General features: G+C 31.2%; 3 protein-coding genes across 10 annotated transcripts; all 3 read left to right on the top strand.

Annotated features, from left to right (window-relative positions):
* The first annotated feature begins 3,334 nt into the window (after positions 1-3,334).
* On the top strand, positions 3,335-11,291 carry LOC137807649 (uncharacterized). The gene is made up of 15 exons (XM_068608388.1): positions 3,335-3,397; positions 3,516-3,960; positions 5,100-5,190; positions 5,438-5,522; positions 5,761-5,845; positions 6,176-6,245; positions 7,374-7,443; positions 7,699-7,744; positions 7,858-8,104; positions 8,180-8,385; positions 9,297-9,371; positions 9,910-9,979; positions 10,188-10,268; positions 10,740-10,819; positions 10,943-11,291. Exons 2-15 carry the CDS (start codon positions 3,845-3,847, stop codon positions 11,019-11,021), a joined length of 1,401 nt encoding a protein of 466 aa, XP_068464489.1. The 5' UTR covers positions 3,335-3,397; positions 3,516-3,844; the 3' UTR covers positions 11,022-11,291.
* A 3,781-nt stretch (positions 11,292-15,072) lies between these two features.
* On the top strand, positions 15,073-19,446 carry LOC137807647 (uncharacterized). 8 transcript variants are annotated; one of them, XR_011080566.1, is made up of 6 exons: positions 15,109-15,351; positions 15,434-15,481; positions 15,856-17,612; positions 17,773-17,965; positions 18,793-19,069; positions 19,167-19,446. XR_011080566.1 is itself a non-coding variant. In XM_068608385.1 (5 exons), exons 3-5 carry the CDS (start codon positions 16,000-16,002, stop codon positions 18,949-18,951), a joined length of 1,965 nt encoding a protein of 654 aa, XP_068464486.1. In that variant the 5' UTR covers positions 15,109-15,351; positions 15,434-15,481; positions 15,856-15,999; the 3' UTR covers positions 18,952-19,446. The 8 variants fall into 8 exon arrangements, 3 of the variants coding, with proteins under 3 accessions (XP_068464485.1, XP_068464486.1, XP_068464487.1); XR_011080568.1 differs by having other exon boundaries at positions 15,073-15,481; positions 17,813-17,965; XR_011080565.1 differs by having other exon boundaries at positions 15,075-15,481.
* Positions 19,447-22,050: 2,604 nt separating this feature from the next.
* Positions 22,051-23,865, top strand: LOC137807646 (transcription factor SRM1-like). The gene is made up of 2 exons (XM_068608383.1): positions 22,051-22,802; positions 23,033-23,865. The coding sequence occupies exons 1-2, from the start codon at positions 22,378-22,380 to the stop codon at positions 23,535-23,537; spliced, it is 930 nt and encodes a 309-aa protein (XP_068464484.1). The 5' UTR covers positions 22,051-22,377; the 3' UTR covers positions 23,538-23,865.
* Positions 23,866-24,725: the final 860 nt, after the last annotated feature.

Here is a 24,725-nt window from a genome sequence, read left to right as displayed (position 1 = left end):
TGATTTTTAAAGCAAATAATCTGCTTGTTGTTGTCAAGATATTCATTTTGGAAGCAAAATAACCAAAGAAAGAATGGCTGGCGATAAAAAGCTTTTGAGCAGGTATGTCTTTTTCATGGTGGCCTAATAATATATGTTCCTACTTATATGCCACTGTGGTAAGACGTGGTGGATATTTATTTGTGATTTTCCATAGAAGTGCCTCTTATCTTGATCTACACTCAAATCATTACTCACTTGTCACTATTCTTGGTTGTTCAAAGGGACAGGGGAGTGATTGCGATTTGTTAATTTTCAACAATAATAAATCTTGATCTTCGTCATCACATGACCAAACGCTACAATCATTTAGGTACTTGTTTATTGTGCTAAACCAATTAATTACTGTTAAACGCATTTCCCATTGAGGGACTAAATCCTTCCCTATGGTTTCCTGTTGTATTTCTATATGCATTAATATTTTATTACATCGCCGCACTCACGTCTTGTTTGACTTTAAAATAAACATATTTTTAGTAAATTATTATCACTCATTTTTAATAAAATAATATTCACTTTCTTTATGTTATTTAATTTTTTTCGCTAAAACTTAAATAAAAAATAGAAAAAAAGAGTTAAAGTTTTAAAAAATAAAAATTAAAGATTTCTTAGCATTTTGATTAATTGAGCTCATCACATCAAGGAACCCATGATAAAATGCATCAAGGAACCCATGATAAAATGCAAGGATAATAAGGTGTTTCTTCCATATATTATTCTTATTACATGCATCATGACTCACTATGGTGTATACTTAACTATACATCTATCCACTTAGGTTGGTCACATTTTTCTAATGAAAAAACCTTGAAAAAATTGAATGTGGTTAATGTCAATGATGTTTGGAAACATAGTATGTGAAATAATATGAACAATATTCTAATAATAAAGACCCACTAATATATTGCAGATATTATACTAGAGCCCCAATCTACCACAGTGCTTAAATGCTTTTAAGAAGGAATTACAATTTTAAAGAGTGAATTCAACATTTCTAAGAAGGAATTAAAAAGTTTGAACATTAATGTCAAAAGAAGTTTCACGAAGATACATCCAAATTATGACTTATAATAAAAAAATTATGATTTCCAAGAGTTTCTTAAATAAAGGAATTCATTTTATTTTTATTTCAATTAGTTCAATTCGACTATATTTTTACATGTATTAGTGATGTTTGGTAATTTGTAATTATTTGAATTTTTATATCATAACATGAATAATACATTAATCAAGTGTAGATAAATATTTATAAATAATTTATTAACATTCATTTTAATTTTGTTTTTAACGCAAAGACAAAATAACAATATTAAAATTTCATCAATTAAAAATTTAATTTTAATTTATTACATCAAATCACTCACAATCTTTTCCTTTATTCCTTTAGTTCACTTTAAGTTTTATTCTCTTTCCCTTAATTTAAATAACTTCAATTTTCACTTTTGTTTTCTTTCATTTTCTTTTCTTTTCACTCTGTTAAATGAACTCGTAATCTAAACACACTCAATAAACATAATTTTCATTTCCATTATTAATATTTGGTTGAAGAACTTTGATAAACTAAATTGTTTTTTAGAAAATTAAAATAATTTATGCTAAAATATATTATTTGCAAAGAAAAATTTAAAATAAAAAATCTATAAATGTGTATATTTTAATTATTTAACATATTTCAAACTCTTTCTTAAAAAAATAAATTATATTCTGCCTCTTATTTTTTACTCTTCTTTGTCTATTTTTCTTTTCTCTCAATTATCTGCTACCTCCTTTTTATGTCCTCTGAGTGTCTTTTCTAGTCATCCTTTTTCCCTTTTTTCTTCTTCTTCTCTATCCTCTATCTTTAGTCTTATTCTTTCTCATTTTATTAATTTTTTTTTTATCGCAATTCACTATGTTAACATTAAAAAATGTTAAAGTATTTTATACACAAACCTAATTTTGGTATACGAAATTTTCTTTACCTTAAATAATCACAAATTATGTAAATTGGTCTGTCCTTTTCTCTTTAAATTAATTATAATTCAACACTTTATATTTTAGGAGTTGTTCACATTATATAGAATACGTTAATTCCTACTTTTATTTCTAATTTGAGTTGTGTGATACCATTTCACTATTATAATATCCAACATAAAAGGTAGTTGTATTTTAATATTTTTTGTTAATATAACAACTTGAATAGAAAGTTCTTTCTTAATGTAATAAATATTAAAGTTAATACTCTTGTCTTGCACTTCCTTACTCTTTTTTTCCTTTACCAATTTATTAAAAAACCCAGGACAAGTAAATTTTGTGTTGTTTAATTCATATTTTTTTAACAAAATAATATTTTATTGTTCTTGAATTTAAAAAATGCAACTTCGTGAGTACTACATGTTTTTTTGAAGGAATTTTTAATCATGTTTTAAATATAATATTAAACAAACAGATTATCTAAATGTAACTAGAATATGTAGACTTATGATTTGAAAAAAAATATAGAAGAATAGACTCTTTTTTTTTCAAACCATAATTTGAACGAACTTTAAAATACTATAATAAAGAAAATTACAAAATATATATGATCTTAAGGGGTTAGTCAAAGGCATTTTATACCCTATTTCCAATGATATTAGGTATAAAGTAACTACAATAAAACATGTTATTATATGTACGAGAGAAGCCACACAAGAATAAAAAAATACACTTTATATAAAAGAGTTAAAAAACAGATAATTTTAAAATAAAAATATACAAAATTAAAAACAAAAACTATTTGAAACAGAGTGAACAAATTCCTATTAGTATCTTAACAATGATTATGAATGGATTAATTAAGAAAAAATAAAAAAGAAGAACATTAGAAGGAAAGGTTGTGGGTCATGAAATTGTGACATTGTTGATATCATGAATTTTTGTCTCATTTGACCTCTTCCATTGCATTTCCAACCATTTTGTCTCATTTGACCTCTTCCATTGCATTTTCAACCACTCTGTCAGATATAATATTTTATCATGTTTTTGGATGGATAGAACAGAACCTGCTTTTGTCTTTTGCATCATAATTATTGAAAATTACAAAACCTAAGCATTTCTTATAATAATATACTTTACTTAGCGTGTCCTTCTGGAATTACAGAATACTCATTGCTTCACACTCACCTCCTCTCATATTTTCTTCCCAATTCAAATATGTTTTTACATTCCTATCATACTTTTGATACAAAATTTATTAAAATAAATCAATCAACAATCATTATATTTAAGATATTATATTTTAAATAATTAAAAAATAAGAATATATATAAAAAATATCAGGAAATACTAATGGAAGAAATGGAAGAAAAGAAGCGCAAAATGAAAAGAAGGAAGAGAGAGAGTGAGTGGTTTTTGCTTTATGTTCATTAATTCATTATAGTCATCATAGTATTAATGACGATTTATTTAAATAAGGTAAATATTATTATAATATTATATATGGAATGTAATGTGTGCAGATATTAAAGAAAAAGGTTATAATGAATGAATATTGAATCGAAGATGAAGAGTTGCTTTACTATTGTAATCGTGAGCCAAAGGAAGAAGGGTTGGTTTTTTGGTTTTCATCTTCCAACTTAGAAATTCAACCTTTTAGTGTACTGTGCCTCACTCACTCACGAAATTCCTTTCATCGCAAACAAAGCTAGGGCTCTTTCTTTTCTTTGTTACAAGTGCTTGCATAAATTCTGTGAGGTTTGTTTTGTTTGTTGTTGGTTTTGGGATTGGGATTTGGTTTTTGTTTTAAGATATCAACCGATCAAAAAGGAAAGGGAAGGAGTTTGGGAAGATGAGCTGGCGCAGGGTGTTGAACTCAGTACAGGCCCTGGCTGCGCACACCTTCCTCTTGTGTTTCACTCTCTTCCTCGTTCTCAAGCTCGATCACAATCTCCCTTGTTCTTGGTGGTTAGTTTTTCTCCCCTTCTATTCTACCCTTTCAATTCTCGCTTCAATTTCGATTTTCCAACTTATATTATTATTATTATTGTTATTATTATTATGATTACTGTTATTATTGTTATTATGATTACTGTTGTAATTATTATTATTCCTTTTGGAGATTTGAGGTTTGGGCTCTAATGCAATAATGCCTTGTATGTTTGTTCTGAGATAATCATTACTAAATTGTGGTTTTGCCTTCAGATAATCGACCTAAAATTTGCATGGTTGAATGTTTTGTTAAGAGTATAGGGTGGTAGTATTACTATTAACTGATTTGGAGAAAAGATGTGGTTTTACACATGGGAGGAAGTTCTGTAGTGTAAAGTTTTTTCTAGTTTTTTTAACGATTGAATGTGTTTGCAAGATTTATGCTAAGAATTAGCGCTGTAGAACCCGTTTTTGTAATGGTATAATTGCTATCTGAAAGGTGGTGCTTGGGGGTTATTGGCAGTGTTAGTTTGTTTCCTTTCTCCATATTTATTTTGGTGTAGAATGTGTTTAAGCAGGTAGAATGGAGATTGGGTGAAGATGATTGTGAACTAAAGTAATGGCCTAGACTGGAAATAAGTAGTTTTCAGTATTGTGAAATAACAATTGGTAGATCAAGATAATCAGGGAGTGTGCAAGCTTCTGCTTCAATTGGTGTTGGGATGATGCCTGCATGTTAGTTAGTAAGTTGCCAAAACGAGTACCTGGCAAATGAAAGTGGTGCCCCACCGTTAGGTTGAGTGGTTAGAAGACTCCATAGGTTGTGAAACGTAAAGTGGCTTCATATCATGGGGTTATTTTGTGCTTCACAAAATTAATAATATCTGGAAAGTATTATGGAATTCCATTAAAATGATTACTGTGTAATACCAAAATTATTAAATGTGGTGTAAGAACATATTATGTTGTTGGTTTGGTGCAAGTCCATTAAAACTCATCATATTTTAGCAAAAATATAAATAAAAGAATAAAAATGGTTAGGGTGTCCTGAAATGTATGCCATGGTGTGCTGGGAAGTTTATTAATATGGAAATTTTATGATTGTAAAGATGTGGTGTATATAAGGTTCTGAGAAGATGGTGACTGTTGATGACTGATTTACCTTTAATATACAGGGTAATATTTTTACCTCTTTGGATGTTCCATGGTGTTGTGGCTCGAGGAAGGTTTTCATTACCTGCACCATCTGCTCCACGTAATCGAAATGTATGCCATCGCCATTTTTAACTGAAATTTAAGTCAGTTCTTGTTTCAGTTTTAGTTTACTCATAGTAGGTGAGTATTCAGCCATTTGACTTTGAAACCATGAATATTGTATTATTCTTTTGCTATCAAAGATATAAACTCAAACTAAGGTGCTCCTTGTTTTCCTTTTCTTGTCTACTATTATTGTTTTCTTTCCATGACAATGTTAACATGAGTATATGCTATACTGAATTTTTATTTGTGACAGTGGGCACCGTGCCATGCCGTCGTTGCAACGCCATTGCTTATTGCATTTGAATTGCTCCTTTGTATATATCTTGAGAGCTTATATGGTATGCTTTCATTGTTGCTTAACTAGAATTTCCAATTATTTTCATGTATTCAATAAATATGTATTTCAGTTACAATTTGTTCATACAGTTAGTTTGGAGCTCACAAGTTCCAACTATAGGAATGTGGGCATTTCACCGTCTGTAAATGAAAGAATTTTGTTGCAATAGAGAACTTAAATTTCTGTGGTGACATTTATGCAAAATCTTCAATTATACTTATGTATTTGTTCTTGCACAGATCTTGGCTATGCAGCAGTTGATCTAAAGATAGTGTTTCTTCCCTTGCTAACATTTGAAATCATTATTCTCATTGACAATTTCAGGTAACTTTTTTAGGGTAGCTCCAATAGACCATAGTCTCTTTTTGGGTCGTTCTCTAAAGTTTAGACTTATCAATGGTTACATGAGTAATTTTCTTAAATCTTTACATCTGGTAGACTAGTTACTTAAATGAATTTCTTTATATTATTTTACTTTGGAATTTTTAAATCTTAATTATTGATGTGCACATTTGGGTTTGTTATTATGTGGTATGCTTTGTTCTGGTGAGATTAATGTGAACCCCTTCAGCATAATTCGTTCATTGTGGGGTCTCATATTCATCAATTATTCATCTGTCCTTTGTAACCAACTATGTTGTATTTTATGTGCAGGATGTGTAAGGCTCTAATGCCAGGGGATGAAGAAAACATGAGTGACGAGGCAATATGGGAAACTCTTCCTGTAAGGATTTAAATAAATTTTTCGTAGAAAAAATAGGCATAAGCTGCAGTGTTTTCTTCTTCTAAATGACCAAAATATCAGTATATTTTTCATGTGCTTTGTTGGGTTCTCTAATGTAGCTAACTACTAAAAAAAATACAAATCAAAGGAATCTTAAGTTGTGTTTGATGTTTTTTTGTTTAAAACAGTTAACACCACAATTTCAGAAACTATTTTTATACAGTAGAAGTGGGGGAAGAAGAGGGAACAGTGCAAGGAAGAACACGAGTAATAGATAACTGAAAACAGAAAACTAAAACAACTTAAAAATATTTTGTTTTTTATTTTATTTAAAAAACTGAAAAGAGTTCTATTTTTTTAAAATAATTTTCAACAACTACTCTTGCTAAACATTTTTTTTATAAAAAAAATAGAAAAAGAGTTTTCAAAAAATAGGAAACAAAGAGTTTCCTACTTAACGTGCTCATGCCTTCAAGGTTCCTTCTTAATGTTGCTCAAGCTTTCAACAGTTTGTCATTGACTATGTGATAATTTATATGGGGGAAAGTGACAGTATTTCTGATTCATCTAAGTATACATGCTACAGTAAAAATGCACCAGGAAAGGATTCAGGAAACTATGTGTGAAAGTTGTGGGTTTTCAAATTATTGTCTGAAGAGTGAAATTGAGGTGAATTTAGCATCAATTCCATCACCGTTTAACCCTGTATTCATGCTCTTCCCTATTAATATTTGATTTTATTGTGCTGTGGAGAAACTGCTATTGCCTTTTTGAAAAACTTCTTATTTGTAGTTGAGTGTTATAAATTGTTGCAGTTATCCTACTTTTTAGCACTCTAAATTTGTTTAGCAGAAAGGGTTTTGTTATGTTTTAGTTTACATGTGGGGATATCTTTGTCATGCCACAAAAATTCAGTGGAGTACTCTAATTGCGACATGCACCAAATAGTTAAGGAATACTAAAATTAGGAAATATTTTCATTGCAATTTATGCTTGAGTCAAGGCGAAATCTTGTAATGTTTGTTATGTCACTTCAATTGTGATCTTTAATTGTCTCTTTTATCATTAAAATATTTTATAACCTGAAATTGCTAAAGCCTTGTTACACTTTTGTTATTGTTTTGGTAGCACTTTTGGGTTGCAATTTCTATGGTGTTCTTCATTGCTGCTACAGTCTTCACACTCCTAAAACTGAGTGGTAACTATTTTTCCTCTAAATGTTGTTATATGCTAGCCCCCTTTACTTATTGTTTATAAATTGTCACTATTATTTTTTTCATCTCATGATATCAATGTTTAATCTCATGATTCCTTTTGGAATTTGTCTTATACTTATTCTGCTGTATATGGCACAGTATGTTTCGTTATTTTCTTCTTCAATGCTTTCCATGGCGATATAGACTCTAGTTATACAAATAAATAATATGGCTTCATTTTTTCTTGTCTAATACAGGTGATGTAGGTGCTCTGGGCTGGTGGGACCTGTTTATTAATTTTGCGTGAGTTTTTTTGTCTTGAGTGCTAACAAATGCATTTTGATAATTAAGTTGGTGTTTGTTAGAATGCTGCTATGAATGTTTTGTATAAGGTTTTATGATCTCTTGTTTTGCAGTATTGCCGAATGCTTTTCTTTCCTTGTATGTACAAAGTGGTCCAATCCTGTAATTCATAGAAATTCAAGAGAAGCCAGTAGTTCATCTTCAACTACTATTAGATATCTTGACTGGAACAGTGGTTTAGTGGTTTCTACAGATGAAAATCTACTCCAGGGGAGAATCTGTAGCGTGCAAGACATAGGGGGGCATTTCATGAAAGTACCACTTATTGTGTTCCAGATTCTTCTCTGTATGCATCTAGAGGTATATGATACTGAATTGTGTGCTTGGTCAGCCTTAGGAATATTTTTCGGAGTTCTGAGCTGTTTTCCATTTCAGGGAACACCTGCTTCTGCTGCATATATACCACTTCCAGTTCTTTTCTCTCCCCTTTTCCTACTTCAAGGAGCTGGAGTACTGTTATCTGGATCTAAATTAGCGGAGAAACTTGTGCTTCTCCTACGAAGTGGAGCTGGTGGAGGAATTTATTTTAGATTTTCTTCAAGAGTTCATGATTGCTTTGGGTTCTTGCATCATGGTTCCAGGTAATTGATTTTCTTTTATTGCTATCATTGTTAGGGAAACATTAGATTAAAACTCTGTTGTTTCTGATTTCATTTTTGTCATTCTGTTCCCCTGAGCTTTATTCTGTTATCACTTAATTCTGAGCTCTTTCCAATTTATAACTAATTTTAACAATCAATGTACTGCACATGTGATACAAAATTCCTTAATCCCCTGCTTTTTCTCAAATTAAACAAATACTTGATTACCACGTCTTATCCCTGAGCTATTTCAGTTAAATTTGGATCAAAGAAGCTTAGTTATATGTTAACAATAAGAAATTCAAAGAGTGATTCTTTAAGCACTTTGAGTCCAAGGTTGTGCAAAGTGATAACAGAAAATTAGTTAAGTAGAGCTGTCACAAGATAAGAACAGCTGTCACATCTGTTATAACAAAACAATAAAAGGATAAAGCTATACTACTGCTGGACATAATAGAAACAGTAAAAAATACAGATAGAGTAAAAATACTCTAATAGGTAGATACAATATTGCATGCGCTGAACCAATAGAAGCAACATATTGTTCTACACTTCCTAATTTGGGACATTTCATGTGGAATTTGCAAACCAACTAGATGTTCTTATTGGTTTGGTTCACAGATTGAATGTATGCCTTTCATCTATTATTATTTTTGCCGAATCCAATATATATTGGGCTCAAATATTTCATAAAGATGCTCTGGTTAGTTCAGTGCACAAACTGAGCATAATATCTCAAACCTCAAGGGAGTAATCTGAATACGTATCATTATTTTTACCACTATTTTGGTAAGAGGTAAGAAATCTAATTTGAAGTCAGTTTTTAAAAGGGAAGCTGTGATCTTGTTGAATTACCATTTGTGTGTACTGTACTGGTACTTCATCTAAATTCTGACAATTGATGCAATCAGATTATTAGGTTGGTGGTCAATTGACGAAGGGAGTCGGGAAGAACAAGCACGAATATACCATGAGGGAGCATCTGGGTAAGCATCATTCATTTTATACAACCTTGGTGTGTACCATCAAAGAATGTTATATGCTGTCTCATACATATTCCCTGCAATGTCTCTTCACAATACACGCGGCTTGCTTTTTTTTAATGTTTAATTTTCAGAAAGATGTCATTTTGGTCTTTCAATGATACGCACATACCCATTTTCTCAATTTCCATTGAAGTATTATTGGTCAGAGTTTGTTCTTGTTTTAATTCATTTTTTTTAAGTTCTGGCATTCATTTTCAGGGTGTATGGAATTCTAATGGAAAGACCAGATTTTTAAAAAGGAATAAATTAAGTGCTCAAGTGATTCAATTAACATAAGGGAATCAAATTGAGCTGATGTTTTATCTTTAAGTACCAAAATAGTAGGTTTCTGTTTGACATTATAGCTTGTTTACAATACAAAAGTACTATATGAAGACATCCTTTTTACCTCTTCTCGTGATTATCAATTTTATTGCTATATGTTCATCTTGTAGTTGTTTCTAATGATCTTTCTACATTTGGCTTCATACTGAAACAGGTACAATACGTTTTGTGGTTATCCTCCTGAGATTGTTAAGAAAATGCCAAGAAAGGAACTTGCTGAGGAGGTGATGACAATTCTGTAGATATAAATTTATAGTGGAGTATATTCAGGTCTACGTTTATAGACGAATATGACCTTGTGTATAATGATTGAAATAATCTGCTTTGGTCTCACTTCCTTATGTTCAATGTTCAATATTAGGCACATAAATTCTCAATAAGTCAGTAACTCTGATTTCCTTCATTTGGAGGCTTATAGTTTTCGAATGACAGGTTTGGAGACTCCAGGCAGCTCTTGGTGAACAGACTGAAATTACAAAATTCAGCCAACAGGAGTATGAAAGACTTCAAAATGTAAAAGCACTAACCTTAAATGAGTAATATAGTTAGTCATGCACTTATGCTGTGTATTTCCCAAAGTTCCTTATATGATGTATGTAAAGGCCATCCACAAGGGCAATGATAAATGGGGTATCATTTGGTTAGAATATTGTTTATGCATGGACCCTGTTCTGACTTCTGATGTTGTAAATCAATGTCTGTTAGTCTATTAAATACAGTGGAACTATGAATAGCCTGTGATCGTAATAATCCAATATACTGTCATTACTATGTCATAAAAGTGGAGCAGCTATTATGTGGTTGTATTAGTCGCACCAATATGATAGCTAAGCTCGCACATTGTTTTGCTTTGGTGACAACAATTATCAATATGGGTTATAGTCCATTCAACTGGTTAAAACGAAGTTTCCAATTGCTATGACATGGTTAAATTAATTGAAGTTTCATTTAACCAATTTTATGTTCATATCTTGTGTGCAACAGGAGAAAGTGTTATGCAGAATTTGTTTTGAGGGAGAGATTAACGTTGTCTTGCTCCCATGTAGGCATCGCGTCCTTTGCAGGTGAGATCAAATATGTGATGGTCAATGAGACCACTTAATGCATCATTACATTATAGTTTATTTATCTATTATTTTCTTGGTCAAAATAGTTTTGTCCTTATGCTTGATTTCCATGTATTGCAGCACTTGCTCAAAGAAGTGTAAGAAGTGCCCGATTTGCCGTGACTCAATTGCTGAGCGTCTGCCTGTATATGATGTTTAGAGTTAACTTGATCAAGTTTTTGTGTTATGAGACCACAGAGAAAGGGGCTAGAGAACATGTTTTAACAGAGTGAATACTTAGTACAGTTTTGGCGGTGATAATATTCGACGCCAATTTGTTGACTGTCTAATACAACATCAAAAGGCTAGGAAGAAGAATAGAGCATCACACTTTTTAATTTGATTTGTTTTGCCTTCACCCCTTCTGTAATTTGTATATATATACTGTAGCTTTTTACAGGTTTTACAAATTAGTGTGATCCTTGTCGAATTATAGTCTCTTCGGCTCCTTGGTCTGTCAGCGTGTTAAAGCTGACCACCTACCTATTCTTTCCTTTTAAATCATTTTCTAAGCTCAAATTCGTGCCTCAAAACGTTTCAAAATAGAAATAAAGGTAATATGATAACTATTATGAAACAATATATTGATATCTCCAAATGATTGTAACTTTAATTCGCAGAAGCTAAAAGAATTGTAATGATGTAGAAAGTTATATATTTCATCATCAATCTTCTTTTCTTAGTTGCTTCAATCAGAAAAGAAACTTCTTCCTGTTCTGTTTTTGAGAACCAAATTAAAAGTGTGGCTTGGAATTTTTAATAACTTCACAAGAAAACATCTTTGGTTATGGGCATTTTTCTGGATGTAGTAAGTAGTAAGTGAAATACATTGAAGAGTTTTGGATTTGTCTTGAGTAAAAACATTGAGAATCTTATACTCACTATTCGCATAATAGTAATTGATGAATCTTATATTAACAACGAGAGAAACTATAATATCAAAAGCTAATGAAATATTTGAAAAAGAATATAAGTATAATGTTAGATATAATTTAAAATATAAAATTAGAAGAAAATTAATGATTTAAAATGTTATTAAGTTTAGTTTGGAGAAATTTCTCCATAAACGCTTTTAAAAGAAAATAAATTATTTCATAAATTGAAATTAATTAGAGATATATTAATTTGCAATACTTTTTTTATTAGTTTATTCAAAATTTGATTTTTAGTTCTATATAAGTTTATTTTATTTTAATTTAATTTTTCACTTTTGGAAGCCCTCAAGGATATTTGTTTTAAATTTGTCAGTGTTTAAAAATTTAACCTACAGGATCCCATGCAGTGACACAATTTATTTTCTGAGGAGTTATTTGATATGTTAGTCGAACAATTTAAACTTCTACCAACCCATTCCCATTATATTAACATCCTAAAAACATACATTTCACATATTGATAAATTAATATTTTATTTATTTTTATTATATTTTTTAATTTAAAAATATTATTATATTATTATAAATAGTGTCAAATATTTGTTATTTACTGTTGTGTTAACAAAACTTTTCTGTTCCCTATATTATTAACAAATTCCAACTATTTTTTTTCTGTAAAAGAAACTATCACATGAGATTTATTTAAATAAAAAAGTTAATTACAATTTTGAAAACTAAAACCAAGCAAAAAACTAATAGTATATATAATAATAATAATTAAAAAATATGATATGATGAAATAATTAAATATTATAAAATATTAGTTGATGTAAAATATTTAGAAATAAATTTATTTATTGTTTAAATTCAAATATCCGAAGAGATCTTAATAATTGATAGTGAACACATCATAAAATTTTCAGATTCTAATAAAACCAATAACATAATTTATAAATGAGTAATAATAATAATAATTAAAAAAAACATGATAGAATAAAACAATAAAATACTTTAAAAGGACAATTGAAGAAAAAATGTTTAAAATTAAAAATTTTATTTTTTTAAATTCAAATATTAGAGAATAGATATGATATTTTGGTAAGGTTACAAATTATTATTTATTAATCTAAAAAAAATCTAATAAAATCAAAAGCATAATTTGTAAATGAACAATAATAATAACCTATGTAGCATAGACATTGAGATGGATATTGATATGACAAACACGGACACGGAAATACGTATAATCTTTAAAATGTAGGACATGAATCTATATATTATATAATTATGAATTATATAAATTGACAATAAAGATTTATGTGCACAAGTATGATTCATTCTTTTTTTTAGCAGAAACATGTTTTTCATGGCTGGTTCAAAATGATTTATTTTTTATTTTTATAATCATAATAAAAATTTATACAATAACTTTGAGTTTTTAGAAAATTAATAGATTTTTATTTTTTAAAATTTGTTAGACTCGTGCTAGAATTGTTAGAAATATAACAAATATTTTTAAATTGGACACTTCACTCATACGTGTCCTACAAGTGTCATACGAGTATCGGTGTTCGATACGTGTCCAGCACGGACACACCATTAAAGAGGAGTGTTCGAACCTCGTAAATAATAACACTAATTAAAAAAATGATACAATGAAAAAATAAATACTATAAAAGAGTAATTGATGAAAAATATCTAAAAAAAAATTATTATTTGTTAAATTTAAATATTGAAACAAATTTATAATGTTAATAATAAATATATTAAGTTAAAAATAACATGACCTATACATATAACTTCTTTATTTGTTATTTAAAAGTTTTTGAGTATTCAGTACAAAATTGATTAATGTTTATTATTTTACAATAAGATATCAAACTCGTAATGAAGAAAATATTTGAATTTGGGAAAAACTAAATGATGTTTAGGAGTTGAATAAATTGATTCATTTAATTGAAGAAAAAGAGAAAATTTAAGGAACTTTTGTTTGAAGTATATCCGTTTATGATTTAAATTTCAAATTCAAACCTATTGTTTAAATATGTATTGAAATTAGTAGTCTAAAAAAGCTTTTACGATTAATTTAAACTTCTACTATTATATTATTAACCAATTCCAATTATTTTTTTTAGAAGCAGATGATTTTGCTTATATTTCTTCGTGCATCTCCGCAATATTGTAAAAGACGAAAATGTTATTCTTTTTCATCTTCTTTTAATGTTAGCTCTTTAGTTGTAATTGCTGTTAAAAAAAATCTCTTCACTTATAATTTCTTTTAGTTTTACCTTTTTTACTTTTCATACTTTTTCTGCTTAGAAAAAATCAATGTATTTTAATGAAGATCCTTCTGATCCTTAACAATACAAAAAAAATCAATGTATTTTAATGAAAATCCTTCCGATCCTTAACAATTACTTTCAGATTATACAATTCAAAAAATAATTTTCTAAGTCTAAAAATATTTTTTAATAAAAGAAATAACTTTCAAATTAAATAATTTGAAAAACACTTCTAATCACACATTCTAAAAGTTTTTTTATAAACAAATCTTCTAAATTATTGAATCCAATTTTTTTTCACGTAAAAATGACTTTTAAATTATATAATTTAAAAATTAAAAATATTTTATAAATTACACAATTTAAAAACTTTTTTAATATAAAAAGTATAATCTAAAAAGACACATTTTAACTTTCGAACTTTTCCATGCGACAAGTTTTAAGATTGGAAAATGAAAATTTTATATTGATGGAAGTGAGAAAAAAAAAACTCTTAGACTTAACTATTGTACAAGTCTTTGTAAGTGTTATGTCATTACCATCTTGAATCAACTATTAATTATCTACCTAGCTTATGGATGAATGGGATATTTAATTTTACAAATTAATGTTCTTATTATTAGGTTTTCTTAAATCTTAAACGAGACTTTTTAACCGGAACAAATTTAACTTAGTAAATTCTTCAATTAGTTTTTAATTATATTTTTAAACAAAAATGTAAAGATTAATTTGTAGCAGTTTTGAAATCATTAAAAATATAATGTGACAATTTTAAGGATTTCAAAAATTCATAACAAAATTGCTTATCTAAGAACTCAATTTAAAAAAAAATACTACACAAGAGAACTATTAGAAAAATGGAATAATTATGAGACTAATAGACTAATTTAACTTAATTATAGTTCATAAGTTCAAACATAAAATTATAACTTATAAATTATAAAAACGTACTAAAAACTTTTCAAATGATTCTGTTGCATTAATTTACTGCATAAAAACTTCTTTCAATATATAGTTTTTTTTTATATTTAAACTATATTTTGCCTTTCAAACTTGCAACTCCAAATTGCGGTTCGCAGAAACAGAGAAACCTCTCACTCATAATTTAATCTTAAAATCAGATATTTGGATGAAGGAGTATTTTCAATTTCAAATACGTACACAACTTTCAGTACTATTTCCACATATTTAACAACAAATAAAAAATTTGTTGCAGATATCTCCTTTCTCTTCAGGAACTCATTTTTTTCTATCATAGTTCATTGATTTGGATACCCATTGCCGTGAGCACAGAAAGTTGTTGAATTTGGAGCCATAGTTACTACTTGGACCAAGTACGAGGCCTAAAGCTACCAACTTTGTTTGATTTTCTGAGAGATTTTCGATCAATTTAGTTTTCTTTTGTTGCTGATCCAGATGGTTTCCTGCTAGAACTGCGTTTTGGTTCTTGACTCCTATATTCAGGTACCCATTTGATGGATCTTGTTGAAATTGAAGTTGTGGCACTCATACAGTGATTTTGATTACTAGTTTTAATTGCCAAGGAAATGAAGGGAACTGTAATTCTAGATCCTGCTTAAGCTTTTGTTCTGAAAACTTGTTTGGTTCTTAGTCAAAGTAACACAAGTAGTTGAGCATGGTTGTTTGAGCTGGACTTGCTGAATTTGCAGTGTTCCAGAGGAGAGCTTTCACGTGTTATAGTTGCTATGTGCTATTTTTCTTTTTTGGTTTCTTCTATGCGATGAGGCACACTTCATACTTCTTTGTTGTTGTTGATCCCCCAAACCGAATCATATATATGAGCAAATTTAATGCGTGTCTTTGTATTTGTTTGTCAGGCTTATGAGTTATCTGTAAAATTGAATTGAACTTCTTTGACCAATGAAGATGCTGCTGGTTTTCTAGCTGGAAATAGTTGCCAGAGGTGGTGTTAATGGCATTTTGATCAATGAAAGTATGCATTATTAGTGTTTTTATCGGATATGAGTAGGTCTCCTTCCTTTAAAGTCAAAGAAGAGCTTCTTCCCAGTCTTGATCCTGAGTCTTTAAAGAGATGGATAGTTGGTTTTTGTGCTATTAGGTTTGATCTTGAACAAGGCCAGCTTGTAGAAGTATGTTATCCGCCTGGCTGTCTTACGAATGATGAGGAGCTGGAGATTGCATATAGTTCGTTTCCAGATTCTATTTCACAGCAACAAAACCGCTCAAGCATTCATGATTGTATCTTCTTTTTCCGATTTCGTAGGCACTTCAAATCTCAATCCATCAATGCCACACATCCTGAGATAACTGAAGTTGACAAGGACTTTTCTCCAAAATCCATAGATAAAAATAATGTTGGTAAAGAATTATCCAGTACAAGCAGTGTTAATGTTTCTAAATACATGTATGGTTTTGTCTTTAATAGACAGAGACACGATGAGAGGCTAAAGCGAGGAGGGGAGCAGAATTCTGTGGTCATTTTGTCCCATAGTCCTTATTCAAGTGTGTTTATTCCTTTGTTACAAATTATAGGTCCCTTGTATTTTGACATTGGTAAGATAGCACTGGAGCATATTGCTGCTTATGTTTCAGCATGGTCTGCTCCTGTTCCTGGGAAGCTAATGGATCTTCCTGTTGGGAATGAAATGCTTAAAGTAAACTTGCCACCTGCACACAGCTTGCCCATGGAAAATGGATTATCTTTTGAGGAGTCTGCTTCTCCTGTGGCACCTTTACTTCCTAATAATCAGTCTATTCCGCAGGGCCTTTTTCATGATGCAGATATTTTTGGTGCTTTCCGTGGCATTTTATTGCAGCTTTGGTTGTTATGGGAGTTGTTAGTCATTGGTGAACCAATTCTTATCATTGCACCAACCCCTTCCCAGTGTTGTGAGGCCGTTGCCAGTCTTGTGAGTTTGATTGCACCATTACTTTGCAGTGTTGACTTCAGGCCTTATTTTACCATTCATAATCCTGAGTTTTCACACTTGAACTCGATTCGGGAAGGGGAAACCTTTCCCCCGATGGTTTTGGGGGTGACAAATCTTTTCTTCCTTAAGGCTCTCCGTAACATCCCCCACATTGTTTCAGTTGGAAGTCTCCATCCTAGTTCAAATAGGGTTGCCCTTTCAATTAGGTCTTCTACTGGCAGAGTTTCTAGTAGACCTGATGGTGGGCTTCAACAACTCTCCCTACAGAAGTTTTCTCCTTCGAGTTTATTGAATGCAATCAAGCTACGGAAAGATGGTCCTCTTTGTCTCTTGACAGAACATAAAGAAGCCATTTGGACTACATATTCTGCCACAACAAAGCCCGACACCTCTATTTTAAATAGGCTCGTAGATGCTGGCATGTCACCAAGAGTTGAGGAATCAATGTCAGTTGTTAACAATGAGATATTACGGCGACATTTCTTGGAGCTGACAACTAATTTTTTGGCCCCTTTTGGTCCATATTTTAGGATTACAGCTCCATTGGAAGGATCTTCTCCTTATGTTGATCCTCCTTCTTTGCCTCGATATAGTGCTGATGAATTTCTTTCAAGTTTATCAACCAGAGGTCCAGGGAAGTTCATTTTGAAGAGAATGAAGTCTAACTGGCTCAACTTCTACAAGTAATGAATTTTATTTGCAATATTTTTTTTATTATCTTTTTCTACCTACCTCTTAGTATTAATAGTCTTTTACAGAGTGACCTTCCACTAAAATGTTAGTTCCTCAGACTTCACTTATTAGATTTTTGGTCTCTATGGTTCGTATGAATGTTCTTATCAGGCGGTTCCTGAATGGACCCAACTTCATGCCTTGGTTTCAGAGGAGGCGTGCTGTAGCTGAACGGGAACAAGATAGATTGTGGAGGCATGCAAGAATGAAAACTGATATAAGACAGCTTGTATCTAAAATGTCTGAGTTGGAAATTGTGGATTCCTTCAATGTTATAGAGAAACTTTTACATAGAGAATTACAGGTGATAACCTACCCTCTTAGGGTCCTCCAGTTTTGTTTATAACCAACTGTTCCTTTCTTTTGGTACTTTCCCCACATGAATAGACGTCTACATTTATTTTAATTGATATTTTTATTTGCTAAAGAGTAAGTATCTAATCTAATGTATTATGTCACAAGTTTTGGTAGTGTTTTATTAGAACTTGAACCCTTTTTCTACCAGCAACTTATTTGTAGTTTTGGATCCAACGAGGTAAATGATCAAATTGAATATACCAAGACCATTCTCAACACAGAAGTTATGAAAACTAAATATGTCTTATTTTATCTTGGAGATTCCGGGGAAGCAGTCATCCACGACAATGTTTGTTGTTTGTGTCACTTATTTAGTTTGTCAAAAAGAAAATATTATGCATCAAATATTGTTGGAGTTCGAGTATGAGTTTCGACGTTATGTGAAAAAACCTCATGTTTGAGGGAGAGATTGTTAGAGTTCAAGTGAGTTTGGAGTCTAACATTATGTAGAAATAGGCAAGTTAAACATTATATAAGTAAGAAAAATCAACAAACTTATTGTCTTAAGGTTTTTGGATTGTGTTGTCAAATTCAGTTATGCAGTTGACTTGTGGTCCATGTACAAAGATCTCTCCTGTATTTTCCTTCAAAAAACTCAAGAAAACTTACATTTTTTTTTCTTCATAGGTTAGGCACGCCATTACTAGCCTCAAGCACATTATTATTTATTGCATACTGTGGTGCAGGATATTATATGCGTAAAACATAGGATTGTTTTAGCTGTAGATCAAACATACAAAGTGCTTTTATATCTCAATCAAATGCAATTATCAGTTGCAGCAACCTGGAAATGGAGGTATTGATTCTACTGCAACTTATGAGAAACTAATGAGAGATCTTCAAGCAGTTTTCAATGCGCTTACAAAAGACATGCAACAACTCATGCTTTCAAATCCAGAAAGGGCATCCCTTCTCCAACGTATTGTGAATTGAATTGACAGGGCATCCCATCGAAAAAGCTGGGGACATGTATTCTTGGGGTTCTGAAAGACACCCTTGAAGTCATTGCCTCTGTCTGAGGGAACTTCTGTAACCTTTGACACATCAAAGGGTAAGACTTTTTTGCAGACATCCCGAATTCCTTTGTGAGCAAGCAAATCGTTCAATAGAACATTTTTGCTGATTATCACTTTTCTTCAAATAAACAGCTGTGCGGTTACCGCAATTTGATTGATCAAATCCCCTTCAAGAAGCAGACATATGAACTTGGCTCTTGACAAACAAATGGAAAATGATTTATTTGAAACTTGCCAAGTTGTATGTTTTCCTTTGTCGGTGATAATTGTGGCTTCATATTGTTTCAATTATGAACGACCATACTGTAAATTATTCAGTTCATTGTAGCCTTCGGTTATTCACTTCTGTAAATTATTCCACGCTCTCTTCAATTCCAAAACTCTCAAATATATACAATGGATTGTCTCTAAACTTGTCAAGATTCATTTACATGGATGGTATCTTGCACTGGCAGTTTCAAATTGTTATTTGCAAGTTACTTTGCAACATTATTTATTTAGCAACACAATATTGATACAATGATATTAATAATACTGCGGCAAGTATAATGTGCAGAATTTATGTCTGATTAGGCACTTTCTGAGAAATGCTTTGACACTTTTAAAAGCTTATCAAGGTGGAATCTGTCTAACTCTCCCCCTTTGAAAACTTAACCATTGGACATACTTAGACATATTATCAAGTATGAAGTTTCACCATGTACGTCTGAAACAATAAATAGTAATATTAGATCAAATAGAACAAGGACTGTGTAGTAGAAAAAAACTGAGTTGAGTCTAAAGTTGGAAGTTGATGCCTGTGTAATCTGAGAGCACTTTTTCTGTTTTTAATGATTAAAAAACTGACTTTGATTTTATTTTATATTTTAAAGATTGTCCAAAAAATAATGTGAACCAATAAGAGTTTCAGTCCAGTATAGAGTGATAATGATAAGAATGATTTATTATGATGATTATTATCATCATAATTATTAATTATGATTATTATAACATGTGTCAACCATGGCATCTACTTGTCACTTCAATGCTGAATTTGCTACATCCTATTGTAATTATATGGCGTGACTAAGGATTAGGACTCTGATTCATATGTTCATGAAAAGAAAGCTGAAGCTCAGTGGTACATGAAATTTTTAGGATGTGGACACTTTGTCCATCGGTCAAGGTTGGTTGCACCGCATTTAGTTTATGCTTACCATTTTAGGGTCACGAGCTCCAACCAAAATCACAACCCTCTACCAAACGCAACTCAGTGGAACCTACCAATTTTAGAGGGGGAATGGTGCTTCCCTTAGAAGTAAAAAAAAAAAATTTGTTTACCTCACTGGAAATAAAAATGAGTGAAAATCTAAACTTCTAATATATATGCTATTTTACTCAACTAATTTTTTTGTCCTACAGTCCATAATGTTAATAGTTAATTTCATTTGTGATATCATGACTGATATTAGTGGGACAAGTTTTCATACTCAACACAGATCCAGTATGAATTTTCTCTGGATAATATCCACAATGTGAATATAACATGTTTTATTGAAGTAAAGAAGTAAAAGTTTGAACATGAGAATATTAAATATATGTAGAAACTAATTGAAAAAAAATATAAAAAAAACAAAAAGTCGTAGAAACTGATTGAACTTAATTGTACGAAATTATAAAATTGTTCAACTGATAACAATGGACGTATTAAATATATACAAGACCAATCTTTTAGAACATTCTCATAGATAACTAACTGAGCTCTGCCTCTGGAAACAATATGTGGTAAAAGTTTTATTATACCAGAGAAGTGAGATACTTATATGCTAAGTGAGTAGTTATATGGTAACATCAGCAGGTCTTAATCATGAGCAAATGTTTTGTTGCTTGCCCTAAAATTGTGCTCCTTTTAGACGTATCTGAAGGATGTCACTTCTAAGTTACACGCTAAAGGGAAATTACAAACTAAAATCTCTGATTTTTTTTCTATGTGCATCAATTCCCTAATTTGATGTTTATATAAAATTGCAAGATAATTGATAGAACGACAACTTTAATCAAACACATAGAAGATGAAGGAGGATTCTATAAAAATTAAAAATTCCCGTTATGGAAAAGTGGGATAAGGGGAGAATAGTGTTGTAGAAGTTTGGGTTGATATGGTGCAACTTGACGCTGTATTGTACTATTCCCAGCTGCAACTTGAAACTATAGATGATATATTTTGATGTGAAAAGCGTTCACTTTATAAAATGAGTGCGTGGATGTGGATGGTATTGTTCTAGTTCTCATAATGTGAATGAATGAATAGCTCTTTGAGAAAAGGAAACTAACAAATGTGGTTCATATTATCCCACAGCAGACGTTGAAAATTCGCCACGTCTCTTCTTTTCTCTCTTTCAATCAGACAAATACTATAATTCTGTTGGGTGTACTGGCATGTGTCATGTATTTGTGAACCTTCCATTAGGGCAGCATGATATCATATTTTATTTCAATTTCAAAACTCTGGTAAAAACCCTTTTTGATGGAGAATTCTAGGTTGAAACGTATACTCCTGTCTCCTATAATTGTTTTAATATATGCAGTGGTGTCAGATAAACCAACCAAAAACAGTGTTAATTTAATTCAAAAGGGTAATTAAATAGGAACAAGTGACAAGAAAAATTTAGACGTGTTGGAAAATCACAAGTTCTGCTTAAATGATTGAATAACAAGGGAAAAAGAAGCCATACCTTAATGAACTTGTCTTTATGCCCAGAGGTCTATTCATTGGCATGGTCGAGATTCCATTTTATTATGGTTGTATTACGGAAAATTCTACTGGGCCTACTATATACTTATTCAGAAAAATGCAGTTACACATTCAAAAATTTACACCATTTTTATGCTATTTTCATTTTAGATAATTAAAAATCATTCCAACATTCTTTCTTTTTTTCTGCATATGCACACTAAGCAAAAAGATATAAAAAAAATGATTGTAATATTTGTAAGGTGTAAATATATTACACATACTGACTTACATTTTGTGGTCACTGTAACTGAGAAAGAGAGAGAGAGAGAGTTGTTTGTGTAGTAATATGCAAACAGGAAAAAAATTATATGAATGAAGATGACAAATAACACATCCCTTCAATTACAGAGTGTGGTCCTCTTGAAATGGATTGTTTGATACCACTTTACTTCGTATCCTACACACATTATGATTCTTCTCCTTATCCTGCGCACCCCTTCTGCTACTTTGTTCAATAGAGACAAAATCCACACACCAAAAAATGACTTACACACCCATCTACTACCAATTTCACCATTCCCATCCTCCAAAGCTGAACCATAATTGCAAATCCAACCAAGAGCCACCATGTCATCAAGTGGAACCCTTTGGAGCTATGAGGAAGAAAAAGCATTTGAGAATGCCATAGCTATGCATTGGATTGAGGAAGCCTCAAAAGAGCAATGGGAGAAAATTGCTTCAGCAGTTCCCAGCAAGAGCATGGAAGAAGTGAAGCAGCATTACCAGGTTCTAGTAGAGGATGTAAGTGCAATAGAGGCAGGTCACGTACCATTCCCCAACTATGCTTATGAGGAAACCACATCTTCAAATAAGGACTTCCATGGATCTTCCAAGGCCACAAGTTCAGATAAAAGATCAAATTGTAATTATGGAAGTGGTTTTTCTGGATTAGGCCATGACTCCACCACTCACAGTAGTGGCAAAGGAGGCTTGTCAAGGTCATCAGAACAAGAAAGGAGAAAAGGAATTCCCTGGACTGAGGAGGAGCACAGGTACTTTCCAATTACATTTACTATAACTCTTCAACTCTCATAGTAACTAATTCATCTTACTTAATCTATTCCATATATGATTCAGTCAAATTAATTCTATCTGATTCAGTCAAATTAATTCTATCTGATTCAAGCAGAATTCACTCCAGTGAGCTATGTGTACAAATTTGCTTATATGGGAATCCAGTTAAGAGGTAATTAACAAGTTTTCTGGTTGTTTTGTTTTTCAGGTTATTTTTACTTGGTCTAGACAAGTTTGGAAAAGGAGATTGGAGAAGCATTTCAAGGAACTTTGTGATATCTAGGACTCCCACACAAGTGGCAAGCCATGCACAGAAGTACTTCATAAGGTTGAATTCTATGAATAGGGACAGAAGGAGGTCTAGTATCCATGATATAACTAGTGTGAACAATGGAGATGTGGCTAGTAGTCAGGCACCAATTACAGGGCAGCATAGTAGCACAGTTTCTTCAAGTACAATGGGTGTAGGACAATCCCTGAAGCATAGAGTCCAGGGTCATATACCACCTGGTTTAGGCATGTATGGAACACCAGTTGGTCATCCTGTGGCTGCTCCTCCAGGGCATATGGCCTCTGCAGTTGGAACTCCTGTCATGCTTCCTCCTGGACCCCACCCTCATCCCCATCCCCATCCCCACCCCCATGCTCATCCTCATCCACCTTATGTTCTTCCTCTTGCTTACCCAATGGCACCTCCACCAATGCATCAATAACAACCCTTTTTTTGTTACTTGTAGTTAGTTTTTTTTTCTCTTTTTAGTATGGAATTAAAGTCCTTTATGTGGAAAGTCATAAATATTGTGTTTTTAAGTTCTACTCTAGTTTAAGCAAGGAAATTGCTGAATGAATCCAATGGTACTACTACTTACTACTTAGTTTATATGCCAGTATAGAGTTAGTTGATCTTGCCACTGTTCCTGTGAGGTGGTGGATGTAATGCTAAGAATTGCCTTGTGGTGTATACAGTGATAGAAGTGGCTTTAAAATACCAAGGCAAGGACTTGAAGTAAATGAACTTGTCTTTGTTATTAAGCTTCTCAATACCCTTCTTCACCCTCTTTCAGTGACCTACAAATTCTTTAAACAGATTTCTGTAACCTTGAAATTCTTATTTTTGGGCAGTTTTCTTATTATTCAAGTTTTTGGGTGACAAAAGAAAGGGAAAAGGAGAAGGTAGAGACGCAGGAAAATGAATGAGAATGGAACAGTGACTGGGAATTTGTGTTGGCAAAGAGCAAACTGTGATAGTATTGGTAGGAACATGCAATTCACTAACACAGTTCAGAAGTAAATATAAAAACTTCTAATTCGTTATTTAATTAAGCATTTAAGTTCCAATTATTTATTTGTTATTGCTGATAAAAAAAATAAGTATTAAATTTGGGGGTTTTATTTTTAATGTTTCTATTACTAATAATGTATTTTGTATCTTTGCTATGTATTAAAGATATTTTGCTTTATCAGACCATTGAATTATATTTGAAGCACCGTAATTCTTCTGTAAAACAAGCTAATTTTTATTCTGTTTAACTAAGTTAAAAGTTTGCTATATCATATAATTATTTGATAAGGTAATTTGTGTTACTAACTTCTAACATTTTTTATGAAATGTTACTTAGATTGTATTTGAGCTTCTAAGGTATTAACTTGATATTTTTTGCCCATTTATTTTACTTACTCACCACCATTTTATTCAAATTCATCCTATTATGGACCCCTTATACCATCTCTCTCTCTCTCTCATCAAACATCGTTTCTTTGTATATAGTTCATCCAAATTATAACGTAAATCCATTTATATTATCCATTTTCATTAGTCAAAAATATTAAAAACAATAATAGAACTTTAAAATTATCCTAATTTTAAGACTATTTAAAAAAAATTAATTATGTAATTTGTG

This window comes from Phaseolus vulgaris, chromosome 3, assembly GCF_000499845.2.
Source record: "Phaseolus vulgaris cultivar G19833 chromosome 3, P. vulgaris v2.0, whole genome shotgun sequence".
NCBI lineage: Eukaryota > Viridiplantae > Streptophyta > Magnoliopsida > Fabales > Fabaceae > Phaseolus > Phaseolus vulgaris.
The sequence above is the reverse complement of the archived record's forward strand: the minus strand, read 5'-3'. Positions and strand labels throughout refer to the sequence as shown.

Excerpts from the sequence above, each read along its gene's own strand:
- LOC137807649 (XM_068608388.1), top strand. The coding sequence starts at position 3,845 with ATGAGCTGGCGCAGGGTGTTGAACTCAGTACAGGCCCTGGCTGCGCAC. Across the intron at positions 5,191-5,437 it reads CTGCTCCACGTAATCGAAAT|TGGGCACCGTGCCATGCCGT; the intron begins GTATGCCATCGC and ends TATTTGTGACAG. Across the intron at positions 6,246-7,373 it reads CAATATGGGAAACTCTTCCT|CACTTTTGGGTTGCAATTTC; the intron begins GTAAGGATTTAA and ends TTGTTTTGGTAG.
- LOC137807647 (XM_068608384.1), top strand. The coding sequence starts at position 16,000 with ATGAGTAGGTCTCCTTCCTTTAAAGTCAAAGAAGAGCTTCTTCCCAGT. Across the intron at positions 17,613-17,772 it reads AACTGGCTCAACTTCTACAA|GCGGTTCCTGAATGGACCCA; the intron begins GTAATGAATTTT and ends TGTTCTTATCAG. Across the intron at positions 17,966-18,792 it reads TTTTACATAGAGAATTACAG|TTGCAGCAACCTGGAAATGG; the intron begins GTGATAACCTAC and ends TGCAATTATCAG.
- LOC137807646 (XM_068608383.1), top strand. The coding sequence starts at position 22,378 with ATGTCATCAAGTGGAACCCTTTGGAGCTATGAGGAAGAAAAAGCATTT. Across the intron at positions 22,803-23,032 it reads TGGACTGAGGAGGAGCACAG|GTTATTTTTACTTGGTCTAG; the intron begins GTACTTTCCAAT and ends TTTGTTTTTCAG.